At 41.7% G+C, this 19,516-nt stretch overlaps 1 protein-coding gene across 1 annotated transcript in view; it reads right to left on the reverse strand.

The window, feature by feature from the left end:
• Acot12 (acyl-CoA thioesterase 12) overlaps positions 1 to 19,516 on the reverse strand; it is a 41,372-nt gene that overhangs the window by 9,002 nt on the left and 12,854 nt on the right. The window contains exons 5-11 of the mRNA XM_052742846.1: positions 16,540 to 16,675; positions 4,052 to 4,208; positions 3,346 to 3,465; positions 2,343 to 2,493; positions 1,744 to 1,799; positions 1,407 to 1,470; positions 445 to 528 (exon numbers count right to left, since the gene is read on the reverse strand). Of these exons, the coding sequence (XP_052598806.1) occupies positions 445 to 528; positions 1,407 to 1,470; positions 1,744 to 1,799; positions 2,343 to 2,493; positions 3,346 to 3,465; positions 4,052 to 4,208; positions 16,540 to 16,675 (768 nt within the window). The remainder of the gene's footprint in view (positions 1 to 444; positions 529 to 1,406; positions 1,471 to 1,743; positions 1,800 to 2,342; positions 2,494 to 3,345; positions 3,466 to 4,051; positions 4,209 to 16,539; positions 16,676 to 19,516) is intronic.

Below are 19,516 nucleotides of genomic sequence, written 5' to 3' on the forward strand. Positions count from 1 at the left end.
CTCACAGCAACTGTGGATGAAGCATCATCACAAGACAGAATAGAATTCAAAGACAAATTAGTTTTAAAGACAAATCCGTTTCGGAGATGTCACAATGAAATGAGCTACTAGAGAGAGAAGTGCATTACGTCAAAACAGAACTTATGGAGAAGTATTGGTCCTGGATCATCAAGACCATCAGGTTGGGGTGGATGGAGATGTAGAAAAGGGAGTGAGAGGTAAAAGGTGGAATGTGAAAACCGAGGCCTGCCAGGAGGCAGAGGTGTGGGGTACAGATGAGCAGTGCTCTAAGTCATCCAGCAGGGAGGCCCAGGGCTAGAAGGAAGTCCACCTCTTGACAATAGTTGCCCCTTGAGCAAAGCAGCGGATTGGCCTGACAATCATGATAACCGTGCTGGCTTTAATCTGCTATGGGCAGCAACAGCATAAACATTGGGCACTTACCTTCTCCAAGGTGGTGGTAATCTCCCAACCGCTTTTGGATGCCAAATTTTTGAGAGCTTCCACATTGGCATTACTTAGGGATCCCTAAAACGCACACACACAAAAAAATTTAAAGCTATGTGTTCAATATACAGGCTTGGGAGCCATCGTTTTCTGCTTCCACCATGGCCAGTGTTGGAGGACGCGTCTATTGAGCCAAAGTGATAATGCTGAGCTCAAACTAAACTATCTACTGCTACTATCTAACTTCTAGCTCAAAGTCCAGACAAGGTAACTACGTGCTCATCAGATGTGTATGCTTTGAGTTGGTATCCTGAGCCAAGACAGATGCCCTTCCGTGTGACTTATAACAATGTGTGTGATAAGTAAACTTGGATCCTGCATTAGATTTCACAGTCAAAAATGTTTAAATTACTAATCCTTCTTTTCAAAAAAGTGTTTATTTTTATTTTATATATATGGATATTTTGCCTGCATGTATGTCTGTGCGCCACATGTGTGCAGTGCCTATGAGGGACAGAAGAGGGCGTCAGAGCTCCCGGAACTGGAGTTACAAATGGTTGTGAGCCTCTGAGTGGATGTGGGAATTGAACCTGGGTCCTCTGGAAGAGTTTCCAGTGCTCTTAACCACTGAACCATCTCCCTTGACATAACTAATCCTTGCTCTATAAAAGTTCAAGTTGATAAGCATGCCAATCATTGTAAATCAAGGCAAGACACCAGATTGAGACATCCCATGCCAGCTGGTGTCATAACATCTTGGGGGCAGAATTGGGAAGCTGTTCACAGAGTTCAAATCTGACAGTAAGATAACCAGTGGCATCGTTTAGAAATGGAGGGTTATACAGTTCGCCTTGTTACCTAACCCATGTAGGTACAACCTGGACCTGTTAAGCAAGGAGGGTTCCGCTTCTGTGATGGTGTGATGTTACATGAAGCATTCCAAATTGTCAAACCGTTACCTTTTTGCTTATATCCCATTGTGTGTTGAGTGGAACTTCTTTTTTGTGGGAAATAACATATTTCCTGGAAAAAATAAAATAAAATATTAAGTAACAATTTTTTTTCCTCTATGCTTAGTAAAGGACCAATGATCATTTCTTAATTTGAAGTTGTTTGTTTAAAAAAACATGCTCTTTGGTGGGGGAATCAGGAAGAACTATTTCCAGGCTGAACCATTTTTAACTTTTCAGAAACATTATGTCCCTTTTCTTCCCCATTATGTGGGAACAGGGACCCCAGGAGTGGCTAGTCAGATGGAGAAGAGCCCATGAAATCCTCACACTTTATGCCTTTTACCTGCCTAGGCGAATTCTTCTTCTTGCAATAGCTCCCTGATAACGTCGAACATCATCCTTTAAAAAAAGAGTACAACCAATCAGTTTCTAATATGTTGTCACTGCAATCCTTAAGTATCCTTCCCCTAGACTAACTGTGACTCTGCGTCTCTGTGATACTTCCTTGTGAGGTCTGAGCCTCTCGGCGACTTTGATGGCCATTCATTTCCTTTTCAAAGTGGAGATTTTTTTAATTTCTGCTACTAAAATCACACAGATTTAACTCGAGAATGTTTAGAGGGGGTGAGCATTAGCACTAAGTTGATTCCTGAATGAGAAAGACAGGTTTCCCATGAATGTGGTGCAGCATCCAGAGCCGGATGCCCTAGACATGATAGCAGATTCCAAAAGGAGACACAGAAAGCCATATGCTCCACAACAGCATCTATTGTAGAGAGAGGTACATCACCAGAGTGATGTTGGGGAAAAAAGAAAAGGAAAGAGCCCATTGTACTTGGTTAGGCATAGAAGAAAGCAAACCTCTTGGAGACAGTTGCCGGTGGGAAGCTACATGGAGCTCTGTGCCCACAGGTCACTGAAGCTTGCATGGTGACAACTGACCTTTGATATGGGTTGGATTCTGGGGAAGATGATGACCTCCTCCTGATCATCAACAGCATTGTAAATGAGAAAAGCGCTGTTGATGTGGCGGCCTCGGCCCTCAGCCCACTCCTGACAGTCAAAGGCCTCAACACGCACTCCAACTTCCACACTGCAAGGGGGATGCAGGGTGGTGGGCAAGGAGGACCGTGGCGTGGTCGGCCTCCCCTCCCACCAAGCAACAAGAGGACAAGGGCTCTGTTTTTCTCCTTGGATGTCAGCAAATCTGTACAACTGCTAAAATCAACTTTGGGGGTGCCTGAGTGAGTTTCCATTTTCCTTTCCCACTGAGACACACATCCATTGACGTATTTAGTTCATGGGGACCGTGAGTTAAATTGGGCTCAAAACACGTTTTCTTCCTTAAAAACAATAGTTCTATGGTTTAAAAGAATGAATGGCTGAAGTTTGGCAGAAATACAGATGGTTGGTGGTGGAGCATGCCTTTAATCCCAGCACTTAGGAGGCAGAAGCTGGCAGATCTCTGTGAGTTTGAGGCCAGCTTGAGCTACAGAGTGAGTTCCAGGAAAGGCTCCAAAGCTACACAGAGAAACTCTGTCTCAAAAAGCCAAAAAATAAAAAACAGAAACAAACAAACAAACCACCTTGTGAAACCTTTTCACTATGTACTGGGAATGACAGAAATAACTGTGATGTAGTCTGAGCTCACTGCCATAAGCAACAAGCCCATCATGGATGCTGAAAGGAAGAACCCATTCTGGTAGGATGGCAGGTACCAATTGGAACCATCCCGGGCCAGCTGGATGTCCCAACACTCTATGGGACAAAACAATTCATTACAATTCCCTGAGTGTGACGAGAACAGGGGCAGAACAGGAGTATGTGCCCATATGGAGTGAAGTTTAAAAACAATTGGACGGTATTGTGATGCAGCCCATACCCCTCATTTGAAAGGAAAGCGCTGTTTGTGCATTGCTGAGTCGGCACAAGGAGCATACTTTACCTGTTCTGAAACGTGTTGTTGACTATGGCATTGAAGACGAGGCGGTCCCCAACTGTGGATGGTCCCCGGAATTTAAACATGTCCACAGACTTCAGAAAGGGGTGCCCATGGCACAGGCGGCTAAGGAAACGAAGGGAAGAGAAAACCGGAGATGGACATCCTCCAGAGGAGTCTCAAGCACAACCGATTCATTGAATGGCTGCCCTAGGCAAGCAAGCAACCTGTTTTCTAAGCAGACAACTCCTTTGACTCAAGAGGACTATGTGTGGAGGGGATCTGAACACAACCTCCGACATTTGGGGGAACAAAGCGGGCATTTCCTGAGGATGGCGGCTCTTTGGCATTGGTCTGTCTTCTACGGAAGTCCCTCCACTTCCGAAAGCAAATCAACGCTTTTTGTTGTTCTTAGAGTGTCATACGCATCCTGACAGCTCCTGACAAAGGTCCCAGGACACTGGGACTTGTGGATTGGGGTAGGACAAGTGAGGACAACTGCCAGCCAATGTGGATCACACTTATTCCTCAGCCTCCCCAGTCACTGAGCTGACCCAGAGATTAAAAGCCAAACTTTCCCTTCATAGAACAAATATGCCCGGATTGGTGCACAGAGCAAGAAAGGCTACAGAACAGACATTTCACGGTTTTTTGCATAACTTATGAAAAGCCATGTTTCCTGGGCCCCCACCCCCAGACCATCACTGAGAACCTTGCAGAAATGGTTGCCACCGTCTCCATCCATGCCATAATCTGCCCGCCAAACGTGTTTCCATGATGGTTTGCGTGGGTTGGCAGGACAAGCTCAATGCTCTGAACGGAGGTGCCCGTGGTGGTAGCCGTCCCTTCTTCACCGTTGTAAACGGGGTCTGTGAGGTGACAGCAGAGACAGTGGGGTCAGCCACAGGACCCTTGCTGGACCTTCGCTTCCCTGCAGCAAACATAGCTCTCTTTCAGAAAAATGACGTCATCCTTAAAACCTTACATCAAGGATGTGAGTGGGTTCTGAAGAGTGGCCTTCCTCGGAAAAGCCGCTGCTTCCAGTGTTCTGGGTTGATAACAGACCAGGAGGGCCCTTTAAGAGACAGGTAACCTCTGGAGACCCACAGAGGTTTCCTAATGAGATCTGGGCTTGCTCTACCCAACAGGACCGCATAAAGTAATGATTTGACCACAGGCGCGTTTACCAAGGGTCTACACTTGGCTGTGTGGTATGCTTTGATCTAGCAGGGGAAGTCTTTTGCCCCACCCCTTGGCATTGTTATAAAAAGCGCTTTTGAAGAAACAGAAGGGGCTGGTGGATTTTGATTCAGGTCCTTTCAAAGCTGTCTTGTGTTTCTGTCTGTCTCCTCTCCACTATCTTTCTATCTAAAAGTTTCTTATTCCTCTCTCCTCCTCATAGGAACCCTTTAAAATGTGACAGCTGGCCTCCCACAGTAACCCAGCCGGCTTGGTGTTAATCCCAGCACTCAGGAGGTAGAAGGAGGCAGATCTCTGTGAGTTCAAGGCCAGCCTAGTATACAAAGCAAGTTCCAGGACCGCCAAGACTACACAGAGAAACCCTGTCTCAAACACACACACACACACACACACACACACACACACACACACACACACACACACACAGGAGAGAGAGAGAGAGAGAGAGAGAGAGAGAGAGAGAGAGAGAGAGAGAGAGAGAGAGAGAGGTCCCCTGCCTGTTAAGCAAATACACCAGAATTTTGATTAAAGTAATGGTTCCATTTAAACTGGAGCTTTCTGTGGTGGAAAAGGGCACAGAAGGGTCCAGATTTTGATGATGATATGCCAGTATTTTGATGATAGTGATAGTTTTACTGATGTGTACCAATGCACAAACTCAAGTTAGGTGCCTTAAATACAGACCATCGATCCTGTGTCAATGAACCCTCAATAAAGTCACTAAAATCAGGTATCTGGAGTGGGAGGGGCCACAGACACTATGTGGAACCCCATAAACTGGAGCGTGGGGATGTGGTCCCCTATGCACAGTCACAGGAGAAGAGATATTTGTATCACTGCCTTTCCCATGCCCTCTGTGCCTTAGGACTCAGATATTTCACTTATTAACAGGTTAGTTTTACTCTCAGCAATGGAGAAATTATTTGCTTTGGGTGCAAAGCAGTTATTACTTTGGTTCAGCCCTGCTGCCGGCATCACCCAGCAATTCGCATGCTGCTGTGGGGAGGAGATCTCCACATCCCAGGGACTGTGCTGGGTCAGCAGAGCTCAGCAGGCAGTGTGTTCATGTTCATATAAACCCAGCTGACATTAATAGGAAATAGGCCATTCCAGGAGCAGCTTTTTCTAGTTGACCAGAGTGTGGAACTAGGTCCCTTTAGCTCCACTTCCTAAAGAGATTTCTAGATTCACAACGAACTGATGATCTATATTTTTCATTTCCCCTTCCTTCTGTTGATCATGTTAGTCCTTTGCTGAGAATGTGGCAATGCTCCCATTGTTCTAGAAGAACTATCAAATCCTTCCCGTGACCTCCAAGCTCTCTGTCCGGGTCTAGCCTGCATGACTACCAAACCCACCAACCAGCCCCTCCCCTCTTTCTTGTGCACTATGGGCTGACTCATCCCTTACAGGCTTGAGGGCCAGTGGGCCCAAAACCATTAAAAAGATACTTTCTGAGAGCCAACCTGGGTCTGCCTAAGGGCCTTAGCAACAGCAGCTGAGACATGATCTGGAAATGACCTGGACCAATGAGAGACAGCCATGCCACACCAGCAGATGCATATTCATCAGACCGCCTCCCCACAGCATGGGGTGGAGGATATATAAGGCTTTCCTCTTCCTGAATAACTGAGCTTGCTGTTTCAACATTCTCCCAGAGTCTGTGCCTACTTATAATAATTCTCAGCCAGTTAAGAGACGAGATATCAATGGAGGTTCTCCCACAGGGAATGTTAAATAGCCCAACACTGTGCCAATATTTTGTATGACAGCTGCTGGAAGTAATCCATAAACAATTTCCTGAATCTATAATTTATAATTACACAGATGATATTTTACTAGCTGATTCAACGCAGATACCTTAGAAAGAATGTTTGAAGAAGTAAAGAGAATTCTGCCTTGTTGAGGATTACAAATTGCTCCTGAAAAGATCCAAAGAGGAGATTCTATTAACTATTTAGGATATAAAATAGGTCTACAAAAAAATTAGACCCCAAAAGGTGCAAATTAGGAGAGAGAGATTATGGACTCTTAATGACTTTCAAAGATTATTTGGAGATATTTCCCATCTATGGACTGTTGTTGGGGTAAAAAATGATGAACTGAGTAATTTGTTAAAAGCCTTAGAAGGTGACAAGGACTTAAATAGTCCAAGAGAATTATCAGCTGAAGCTGAGAGACAATTGGCCTTGGTGGAAAAGAAAGTACAGGAAGGATATGTGGATCGTGTGGATACAAAGATTGATTACATTTTGGTTATTTTATCCTCCAAGCATTCTCCTACAGGAATTTGAATGCAGAGGGAAGATATTACATTGGAATGGATATTTCTACCAAATAAAGAGAGTAAAAAATTAAAAATTTATGTGGAAAAGATCTCTGAGTTGATTTTAAAAGGAAAATTGAGATGTTGTCAATTAGCAGGAATAGACCCAGCAGAAATTGTTGTACCTTTCACTAAGGAGGACATTGACAAATTATGGGCAGAAAGTGAACCTTGGCAAAGAGCTTGCAGTAACTTTTTGGGAGAAATTAACAGCAAATATCCCAAAAGCGATAGAATTCAACTTATAAAGAGAGCTAATTGGCTCCTGCCTCACATTGTGTGGGAAACTTCAATATCTGGAGCCCGTACATTTTATACAGATGCAAACAAACAAGGAAAGGCAGGATAAAAATCAAAAAATTTAAGTAAAGTGGTTCAAAGTCCTTATAATTTGGTTCAAAAATTGGAATTATGTGCTATTTTGATGGTATTAATGGATTTTTTGGAACCTCTCAACATAGTTACTGACTCTTAGTATGCTGAAAGAGTGGTATTACATATTGAGATTGCAGAATATATCCCTGATGAGTCAGGGTTAACTTCGTTATTTATTCAGTTACAAGATATAATCAGGAAAAGGAGTCATCCTTTATATATAACTCAAATCTGATCCCATATAGGTCCATCTGCCAGGACCTCCAGCACAAGATAATGACAAGATTGATAAACTATTGATAGGAAATGTGCTGGAGGCCTCAGAATTTCATTAAAAAAAAAACATCATGTCAATAGAAAGGGTTTAAAAAGGGATTTTTTTTTCATAGCCTGGCAACAAGCCAAGAAAATTATAAGAAACTGTCCTCCTTGTTCCTTTTACAACCAGACTCCACTACCAGCAGTATGTAACCCAAAGGGTACTCAGAGGAATGAAATCTGGCAGATGGATGTGTTTCACTTTGAAGAATTTAGAAAATTGAAATATGTACACCACACCATTGACATATATTCAGGATTTCAGTGGGCAAATGCTCTGAGTTCTGAAAAGACTGATTCTGTAATCACTCATTTGCTAGAAGTTATGGTCATCATGGGTCACATGCACAAATTAAAATTGACAATGCTCCAGCATATGTCTCTGGTAAAATGAAACAGTTTTTTGCTTATTACACTATAAAGCATATTACAGGTACACCACACAATCCTATAGGCCAAGCAGTCATAGAAAGATCAAATAGAAATCTAAAGGATGTGCTAAATAAACAGAAAGGGGTAACAACCCCCCCCACAGAAATAGACTCCATAATGCTCTATTAACTTTGAATTTTCTCAATGCTAATGAGAAAGGAACAACAGCTGCGGAGAGACATTGGATAATAGAAAAAACTACAGAATTAAATCAGCCTATATACTTTAAGGATGTGCTGACCTCAGAATGAAAACCAAGATATGTGTTACGCTGGGGACAAGGTTTTGCTTTTGTTTCTCCAGGAGAAGATAAGCTATGGATATCATCAAAATTGATAAAGGTTCGATTTGAACAAGAGAGACCTCTTAATTAGAAGAGGTGATAGTTCATCAACCAGTATGACCATCCAATTTAGATTAACTTATATCACTAACAAATGCTTTTCATTTAGTCAGATATAACTTGCCAAAAGGGAACCTCCCCAAGAAGGTTTTTTGTTTTTGTTTTTCAGGAGAATGAAGGCTAAAGAATCTGAAGAACACTGGACAAATGAAACATCTGAAGAAAAAGGACAAATTATTCAGAAAAAAATGTCCCAAGAAAAGAAGTAAATTAACCTCTTGGTTTATCACATATAAAATTTCATAAGTCTTCCTAAATGTTTGTTTCTGCTGTTCTCTACAGACACTTAATATAAATGGTCTTTATGTAGTCCCAGTTCAATTAAAAATTAAAGCTAGCTTTGGAGTTGGAGAATTTCTCTCTCCTTCTCTAAACCAAAGCATGCTTGTTAAAAGAAAATGTAAAATCTCTGTATCATGTCATAAGAGCCATCTGATATGGGACAGAAGAAAACCAAAATTAAGGGACTATTCTATTGCCACTAATCTCATAATTCTTTGGATTTATTTTGACTCTTTAAAATTTTTCTTAAGGTATGCATTTTATATCAAAATTTATAAGATTAACATATATATATTTTAACTTTTGTCATGGTATTAATGGACATATAGAGTACTAACTAGTTCTAGAAAAAAGGCTTCATCTAGCTGCCTGTACATGTTTTTGTGTTTGAGTCTCTATCAGTTTTCTGCAGGGAATTATGACCACACCTAACAACAAACCTAACGTCTCCAAAAAGATAATGTGGTACCACAATGATGATTACATCGGGACAATAATAATACCACTAAGCTGACAAACACCACCCAAAGATCAACTTTGGACTACAAACTGCTCAGGACAATTTCAAGATGGCTAGCTGAGATGATCCAACCTCACAGACTACTTGAGCAAGGACTTGAGATAAGCCCTGCACTTTTGCAATATGCAGAAACTGGACAACAAATGATACAGCTTCTACTCCCAGGACTTGACAATTAACTCCAGATTTTTCTTTTCAGGATCCCCTAAAGATGCCTTCACCCCCAAACAGCAAGAAGTAATTTTAAGAACATGACACCCACATTCCTAAGAGGTGGGTTGGGTGGTTTTTGGTCTTTCTATGGGTTTTGGATAATTGTCATTGTTTGGGATGGTTGGTTACAAGTTGTTATTGTTAATGGTCAGGAAAAAGGCTAAACAAAGCAGACTAGATTTAAGGTTCTTGTTTGAAAAAAGAAACAAAAAGAAAAAGGAAAAGGAGGATATAGGTAAGAGGTAGATTATTGAATCTACTCTGAAAAAAAAAGCATAGAGATGATAGAATAAAAGGCAGACTATTGAGCCGGGCGGTGGTGGCGCACGCCTTTAATCCCAGCACTCGGGAGGCAGAGCCAGGCGGATCTCTGTGAGTTTGAGGCCAGCCTGGGCTACCAAGTGAGTCCCAGGAAAGGCGCAAAGCTACACAGAGAAACCCTGTCTCGAAAATCCAAAAAAAAAAAAAAAAGGCAGACTATTGAATCTACTTTGAAAAGAAAAAAGAGAGGATATAGACATGATATATATTTAAAAAGGTAGATTATTGAATCTACTTTTAAAAGGCAACTACTAGTTTTAAATATTTTCATTAGATTGGATTTTTTATATTGTATACAAATTATGTATATTGATACAAATTTGAGATTGATTTTGTTAGAAAATATTGTACATATATTTCTAATCTTGTTCAAGATATTGTACCTATACAGTTCATTTAACAATGTAATGTAATGCAATTTGCTAATCCTTGAAAGTTATTATTACCAACTATTAGGATATAAAGAAATAAAAGTTAGTAGTCAGTCATTACAATCAAACTTGTAGTCATATTAGGCATTTTTCAAGGTCAAGCAGAGATATATTTTAGATAGACAGGTCATGTTCAAACCCTTCTGAGATCTACAGAATATGGCATTTAAGATGTTTTAATGACAGATTTTTTCTTTCTTTTTTTATGACTATGAGACATGTCTGCTCCTGGCAGCACCAATCTACTTCAGAGAAAATGATGGGCATTGAAGAAACTCCACATGGAGGTAACTTCCACTGTGGCAAAAGTTAGCCCCTGGGCAAGTAAGTGCCTTCGAATCAACTGCTGACAGTCCCAAATGGACAAGCAGGACACAACACAAAGGACTGCCAGTCCTTGCCAAGACAAGGTAGGAAAGCTCTTTAGAAAATCCTGCTTCACAGATGAGTCTGTCAGATATGCTAAGCCTGTAGGCCGAAGATGATGCCCCAATATTGCAGAGAAACCTTGGGTGACTGTCCAGGTAGCTGGCTGTTTCTGTCATAACTCACATTTTTTGAAAGTCACTTGTTTGTACTTCCTGTTTTACTAGGTAATGTTATTGCCTTCTCAGGTCTCTGAGGGAGTTGAAGATTATATTACTATAGTTATAGTTTTCTTCATTAAGAAATTCAGAAAAGAAACTCACTAAGAGGTGTAAAGTGTATAAGTTTGAAAGACATCAAAACATAGTTTGGTAATGCAAATTAGGATAGAAGATAAATTAGATACAGTTCTTTCAATTCACCAAAACAGGATGGATAATGAAGTATTTTCTCTGAAATTGTCAAATGCAAATGGACTAGACATTGTTGATGTATTTATTGCTTATATATACTGTATATAGTTATTGCACTTATTGTATATACTTTTTCTTATATTAGTTATAACACTTTTTATTTTTTATTTTAGACAAAAAAGGGGAAATGTGGTGATGTATTGTGTCCCCCAATATTGTGCACCCTAATAAAGTTTATCTGAGGATCAGAGGAAAAGCCAGCCATAGTAAACATAGAGGTCAGGCAATGGTAGCACACACCTTTAATCCTATCACTCAGAAGGCAGAGATCTGACTGGATCTCTGTGAGTTCAAGGCCACACTGGGAACAGAGCCAGGTGTGGTGGTACATACCTTTAATCCCAGCACTAACCATAAAGGTCTGGAAGTCTGTACAGGCAGACAGGAAACGACAGAGCTAGGCAGGAAAAGGAAGTAATGTAGCTGGTCGGAGAGAGGAAATAAGATGGCAGAACAGAAAGGCATATAGGCATGGGTATACAGGAAGTAGGTCTCTTTGGCCGAGGATCTCCAAGTGGTGAGAACGTGGCTGGCTTCTTTCTCTGATCCTCAGATAAACTTTATTAGGGTGTACAATATTGGGGGACACAATACATCACTACACAGTCCCCTTGTTTCTTTGTCAAACATTTTAGATGATCACTTTGATCTTGAATCACACTTTTGATTCTCTTTTCTTTTTCATCTAATTAAGTAAGTAATGGCACTGCACATTGCCTCTAAGGTCTCATGTCTGATGGGCACTCAAGCCCCTCTTACTCTGTAAGTTACAGTGACCTTGTTACTCCGTCATCTTCTATGAAATAGTCTTGATGGACCTCCTTCAAACTTTGTGGTTCTGGTGTCACTTCTAGATCTTTGGATCTTTATTGATTTCAGTCTTTGTGAGATTTCAATGGAAGTCCTGTTGCCAGGAAATTGTGGAAGTCCCCAAAGCTTGGCCAGTCTCTTATCCACAGTGGATTTTATATGCTGTTGCAATAACAGGGGGCCTAGAATAGGTCCATAGTACACTAGCAGTCATGTGACCTGCTTCTACACAGGCTGCTTGTGTATTTCTAGCACCAACTCTGCATGGAGATAAATTTGGGACTGGATTCTCAAAGGGAATGACTCCCCCCATGCCACCCAAGGTTAATGTCAAGAGAGAAAGGCACCCACCAGAGATCTCTGAAGGTGAGGCTTTTCTAAAGGACTCATGGAGAGTCCCTGGAGGACAGCAGCTCCTCATGATATCCTGGTTCATCCTTCACTTACAACAAGTGCCTGACTCTTCCCCCAGTCTGTGGCCTTGGGTACCTGCAGGTCCCAGAGCCAATGCTGGGTTGGGCACAGTCTCTCTGCTTCTTTGGTGTTCTCAAGCCTTCGTCTGTGTCCATGTTTTCTCTTCCTTTCTGACTGCTGAGACAGATTTACAAGCAATCTGTAGATTTTCCTCAGATTGTCAAGTCTACCACATTATGATAAACAAAACTGTTTTATTTTCTGTCTGATTTTAAAGACATATAAAAATCTTAACCTCTTCTAACTTCTATTTATTTTCAACTTTCTATTTTTCTGAAATGGGATCTTGTTATGCTGTGCAGGCTGGCTCGGAACTCCCGAGTTCAAACAATCTCTGCATCAGCCCAGAGAGTATCTGGGATTCAGGTGCATGCCACCGTACCCTGCTCTCTGATTGCAAAATTGATTTTATTAGATGAGATTCTAAAAACATGATGAGTTAGTGCTGATTGAGATATTTTCAGTTCAATATTGCTTGTCCAAATGGTATATTTTTATTCAAGAGAAAGTATTAACTTAGTTTATTAGAAACTAACTATAAACTATATTATAAAATGATTAACAATCTAAGCACTTAACTCTTCTACTACCATAGTATATACATGACTTCATATAGCACAAGTTGGAGGAAGACTTATTTTTTAACTGTACGCCTCTCACTTTGTAAACTCCTTACCCTGAAAATGTACCATCTGTTTTTAAATGATTATGAAATAATTACAAAATAAAAAATTAATAGGAGAGCTTAGAATCTGAGAATTGTCATAAAAAAAACCCACCCATAAGTAGGTAGTTTCCTCTTTTCCAAGGGACAGCTAAAGAAAATGTTATTCACTTCTCTGAAGACATATGTAGCACACACAAAGAACATTGCAGAATCCCTCCGTGGTCAGTTTATATGCATACAGGCATCAGCCAGGGCACGCATGCAGAAGTGAACTGAGGGTAAGTATCTTTTGTGTGCAAGTGTGTCTTCTTGTAGATAATAGCCAATCAATGGAGAAAAAAATAGAGCATCCCCAGGTCCAGTGAACAGTTCAGGATCACAGACCTGACTACAGTGGAGAGTATATATAAACAAACCTCATTCTGTAAGCCAAGTGATCAAGTTCAATGGTTGTCCCTTGAATGTTTTGAAGGTATTGTTTCATCATTTTGTTGGTCAATTTCACATTTGTTCTGTATTTTTTAGATCGAGAACTTTGACCTGAATTCAGGTCATTTTATTCCAGCTCTTGTTTTCATTCTGCACATCCAGAAAGGTTCAACCAGGAGAATGCTCTGAAGATCTGATTTTATATGACAAATAACTCAAAATTTAGTTCTCCTCACCCTTAGTGATCCAGTGGTACAATAACACATTCCAACCATCCTCTTACAGACCTAATCTCATTTTTTCCACTTTTCTTATGAAAACATAGAGTCTGGAATCAACTTTCCCAGTATTCTAACACTACTCACTTCTCTCATGCAGCACCTTAAAGGGTGAAGACGGCTTAATCAGTCTGATGATGTTATAGATCCCTTAGTTCAGTGGTTCTCAACCTTCCTAACGCTGCGACCCTTTCATACAGTTCCTCATGCTGTGGTGACCCCCAACCACACAACTATTTTTGTTGCTATTTCATAACTGCAATTTTGATGCTGTTATGAACCATAATGTAAATATCTAATATGCAGGATATCTGATATGTGATCCTTGGGAAAAGGTCATTTGACTCTCAAAGGGGTTGCGACCCACAGGTTGAGAACATCTGTCTTAGTTCACTAATGATAACCTGTCTACCTTCTTTTAGAACATGTTTCTGAATCAAAACCAGACTCTCTGAGACCTAAGGGACAGGAAGCAGACAGACCACAGTCCATCGTTCTTTCTTGAAGAAAATTGCCTCTAAGTTCTGTGGTATCATTGGTGACATGGAAGTCAGTAATATTTCCAAAATTAAGATCAGATTGATATGATAGAGTTAGAAGAACAGTTGCTTCATTGAAAAGAATATAGGATGATCTGTGTTGGGATAGATTAAGTTAAATCAGTGAGAAAAGCTTTAAAACATTTGTAATTCTAAATTGAAGCAACCATGGATCTGCTCTGATCAGCCTCCAAGGAAAATTAAACTGGATGGCAATGAGATTTTGTTTAATTCCTTTTCCTTAACACAGCATCTCCCTCAATCGTTCTGGACCCTCTCAGGGGTCCTCCCCTGGGCCCACAGAATCTGGGGCCCAATTCTTTGATCACTGTCTACATTATTTTGGAACTATTCATGTACCCAGCACTAGGATATGGGTTTGTCAAGTGCAACGACCTTGCATTACTCATCTTTTTTGCCTCTTATGGCAAGCATGTTCCTTGCACATGGCAGGAGTGTAATACATCTGTACTAGATGGAACTAAGCAGTTGACAGGTTCTTTCTTTCTTGATGCTGAGAGGGAAGGAGTCAGACATCTACAAGACAGTACATGATCCCATCCACAATCACACATTCAATTCTTCCAGTTAGTACCAGACCACCTGACCAGCCCCTCACTCAGCCCAGGGATGTCTTCTTCCTCAGGAGAACTCTTCTCTAGAGTTGTCAAGTTAAAACGCTAGAAAATGATCCATGAGACCTTGATGTGAGAGCGGTGGCTGGGGAGGGTCAAGCATGTTCTCGCAAGATTCGGGATAAATACACACAGATGTCAGAACTTCCTTCTGAAATTACCAAAGAACCTTGTGACTCTTCGGTGACTTATTCCTACATTCCCCTTAAAAACTCAGGTGCTGTAACCGCAGTAAGGACAGAAGCATTTTTTTGAAGAAAATGATTATGTAAAAAGGAAGGCCAGTGAAGGCTGGGTAACTGCACAGACTCATTAAGAGCCACATTAACGACTGGCATTTCCCTGAGTTAAGACTGAAGCAGATGTGAGGGACTTTGTCATCCCATTTCCTTCCTGGAGTTTTGTGGTGAGAAGACAACAAGGTGGACTTGGGCTGATGGCCTTTTGGTTTTGTTTTTTATTAGTAGTTGCCTGGTCTGCCTTAGGAATATTATCATGGTTCAGTGACTTCAGTCTTTAGGAAAAATGCATCTAAACGCATCTTAGAATCAAGACCATCTTTTAAAAGAGACTCTTCAAAGCATTGTAAATTTAATGATGAAGTCTCTACTTCCGTAACTGATAGTGGACATTGCCCTTTATGAGGTCATCACATCATACCAATATTCAGGAACTGTGAAGTACAACATCAACATGAATGCTCTTTTTCCTAAAGTCAACTTCTACTTCAATAATGACCATACCAACCATCCTGATCAGCCTTGAGTCGTGATCAAGATTTTCTGTTCTGGTAAACAATGCCATCGACCTGGAGGGTCCTGAAGACTGAACTAGAACCATCCTCTCAAGGCAGAAATCTTGGACATTTTCTCTCATATCCAGTGGGCTTCTGTGGGGTTGTCCCATGACCCTGATAATGCCTCTTGGTCAGCACGAGGCCTCCATACTTCTGACATGCTATCTCCTCTTCTTATCTCTGGCCTTTGCATGTGTCCTTGTCCTCTCCCTTCTCCCCATTCTATCTTGATCTACTCCCGTCCTCTTCTTCCTTTTCCCCTTTTCCATGCTCTCCTTCAGAGTCAGGGGAGTTGGAGCGTCTGTCGGCTTCTCCAGCTCCCTGGGCTGGCTCACTCCATCTCCTCTATCCTACTGTGGTCTCTCTTGGGGTTTTCAAGATGGAGTCAAATAAAGAGAAAGACCAAAGACTCGGAAGGGGAACTATGACATCAAAGAGCTCAGGAAACCACTGCGGTAAAACACTGTGGGTGTGGGAAGCACTAGGAAATATTAATGAACGCTTTCCCTTCCTTTCTTATTGTAGGGGTCCTCCAGCAGGCTTCTTCCTGCTTGGAGTTTCCTTCTGTGTTGAGAAGGTATATGACTGTGAATGTGAATGTGAATGACTATGAAGTCCTGGTTGAGAAAATGCTTAGTGATCTGGGAAGTTCCGTATCAATGTGTCCTGGTCACCATCCCTTCATCCCCCATGCTGCTAAGGGCTTGCTGGCTAATAACCACCAAGACCTCATCTCTTGTCTCCCACTCTCTCCTCCAGAGCAATTCCAGCCCAGTCCTTTTCTTCCCTACTGCCTGGGTCTGTCAGGAAACAGGTCTAGCCTCATCCAAGCTGCATTGTGAAAGCATGTGCTCTAAGAAAGCACCTTCCTGCACCATGCCATAGAAAGTTCCTCTGTGTAGACGCACCCACCATCGAACCTGCCGCTTTCCTTCATGATGTTGTTGAAGGTATTCTCATGCTGTAGGCGAACTCTCCTTCTCTCCGACGCCAGACTGTGCTGTACTTGGTCTTGCTCCGTCTGAAGCGGGACCGGTTTTAAATGGACCTGGAGGGAGAAAGTTTATCTTCGGATTTATCTTACACTGCTTCCTTAAATTATAGATGCCCAGTGTGAATTCTGCAAAAGCAGACGACATACCATATGGCTTTTTTTTTTTTTTTTTTGGTTTTTCGAGACAGGGTTTCTCTGTGTAGCTTTGCGCCTTTCCTGGGACTCACTTGGTAGCCCAGGCTGGCCTCGAACTCACAGAGATCCGCCTGGCTCTGCCTCCCGAGTGCTGGGATTAAAGGCGTGCGCCACCACCGCCCGGCTCTCCATATGGTTTTTTTAACTCAAGTAAATAGACTATTTATGGGTGTTTCCAGGAAACATTCTGGTGAAAATTTGTCTTCAAATGTTTTCAATTAAAAGATCAAAATAGGGGCTGGAGAGATGGCTCAGAGGTTAAGAGCACTGGCTCTTCTTCCTGAGGTCCTGAGTTCAATTTCCAGCAACCACATGGTGGCTCACAACCATCAATAATGAGATCTGGTGCCCTCTTCTGGCCTGCAGGTGTACACGCAGGCAGAACATTGTATACATTATAAATAAATAAATCTTTAAAAAAAAAATATCAAAATAGGTTTTGTTATTTCTCATTTGAAAGCCATCCTTGTTTATTTTTCTCATTTTATAAGTTTTCTGTGGGATCATAGAATCTAGGAGGGCTTTTGCCTTGTCTTATTGCATCATGTTTTGTCCTGTTTGGCTGTTGTCTCTTGAAGGCCTGCTCTTTTCTGAAGAGGAAATGGAGGGGGAGTGGATATGGAGTATAGGACAGGTGTGGGGAGCTTGGAGCAGCAGAGGGAGGGGAAACTGTGGTCAGGATATATTGTCGGAGACAAAAATCTATTTTCAATAAAAATTAATATATGTGTAAATTCTATAAAATATGAAATCAATGAATAAGGTGTGGGACTATAATTCCACTGAATTTATGTTGATAATTTTTCCTTTTTTTTAAATTAAGATATCAAGGGGAGGTAATAAAGTCCTTCTAGAGAAAACATCTTATATCGAGAGATATTCCTGATTTGGATATTTCATCACATGGTCAAAACAGTGTCTACTAGGTAAACTGAAAAAATCAATATGTCAGTGTAACGCTTCAGCTGCCCTCCCGAATCCTGGGATGCAATGTCCAGGCTCCAGCTCCCCTACAGATGCCCATGTGCTGGTTCTGTGTGTGAAAGGTCTTGGCAGCTCCAAGATACTTCCGGTCTGAACCTGACCCTTTACCCAGATAAAGGTGAAAAATCTAGTGACTTGTAATGTGCTGTTTAAAGTCCAAGGCTCCCTGGGTTGCCTGTCCCATTTGTCAGGAATATGTAGATTGACAGAGACTCTCTGCAATGTCACATTTTGGTTGCATGATCAGCAGAATATATTAGGTAGCCTGGGAAATTTGTACCTTGCCTCCTCTGAAAAGAAGACCCTTGCATCTGACATGATGATTCCTAGTCCATGAAGTACATTTTGTGTGCCTAAAAATAAACTTGAGAGCAAGCGCTGCCTAGAAGCTGATGCCCTCTGAAGGTCACAGGCCATCCTTCTGCTGCCTCACTTTTACACAGTATAGTTTTGTGGGCCCTTCTAATTACTTGCTCTGTGCAACTGTTGAACCAAATCTTGTTAATCATTGCCAGTTTTGTCCTGGAATGAACTCACTTGGGATAGAGTCTGGTATTTCTTGTGGTTCAAACCAAACTACAGCCTTTCATGCCTCTCCACATAATGTGCTATCAAATAAGAAGGTACCAACTAGAAAATGAGTTGATCTGGGAAAGATGCTTTCCCATTTATGTTGACTGAAGTAGCTAGTTGTCATAACACCATAAGGTAGCTGGCTTCCCAGAGTGGCTCCTGGAAGCCAGTTCTTGTCTCTGTAGAGATGGGATTGAGGTGTGCCAACATGTACCTATTCCACTTATTCTTAAATCTAGAATGAGAAGTATGAGGCTGGAGGGGGAAAATATGGCCTCTTCTTTCATGTGAAGCAAAGGATGGTGATGGATTCTCCATCCTGTCATTTGCTGTCAAGTGTGGGAACTCTGTACCCACCCCATGACACTCTCATTCTGAAAAGTTTAAAGATTTTCGAGAGAATCAAGAAGAATCTAAAGGCTGACAAGACCTCTCTCACTGCTTAGATTTTCATGAACACAGGGTCTCTGTGATGCTTTATCAATGACTTACAAGGTCCAACTTATGTCCCAGGAAGCAGCATTTTCATTGTCTCGATAATGTAATTAGCAGATAGATGTGCACTTCAGTTTGGAAAGTATCCCCTCAGCAATGGGGATTGGCCTGAGGCACATTTATAATATGAGGCCTATATTACAGAATTACAGGTACCAAAATTCTGTGGGGTCACCTGCCAGCCAAGCATGGTGGTGATCTAGCCCAGCTGTGCCATCAGCCTAGGCTTGGAGCAGCTGTAAAGCATGGCTCAGTGGTCCCCTTGGCTGGCTGCAGTGGAGCATGACTTTGTCCAAGCTGTGTTGGCATAGCTGTGTGACCGTTATGGGAAAGATCACAGGCACCAGGGAAGAGTGAGCAGTAGGCCTCGTCATTGGCAAGTGATTAGGAGAAGCCACCTTCACCTGCTTCTTTAATCATTCTTGAGTGACACACTCGCATTATAATTTGAATTATTATAGTTTTCAAGTGTGTCGAGTTCCCCTAGGTCTGAAATAGAAGCAACCTGGAGGAAATCTTGGCATCCTACGTTGAGGTAGAGCTAGGCTCTGGCTGGGTGGGAGCTGAGCAACGTACAAGGACACAATATTCCTTTCAAGGATGTTTTCAGCCCAGATGCCCTGAAGTTTATTTTTAAATTTTACTAAC

This window comes from Peromyscus californicus, unplaced genomic scaffold (genome assembly GCF_007827085.1).
Source record: "Peromyscus californicus insignis strain IS unplaced genomic scaffold, ASM782708v3 Scaffold_18__1_contigs__length_77618521, whole genome shotgun sequence".
Classification (NCBI taxonomy): Eukaryota; Metazoa; Chordata; class Mammalia; order Rodentia; family Cricetidae; genus Peromyscus; species Peromyscus californicus.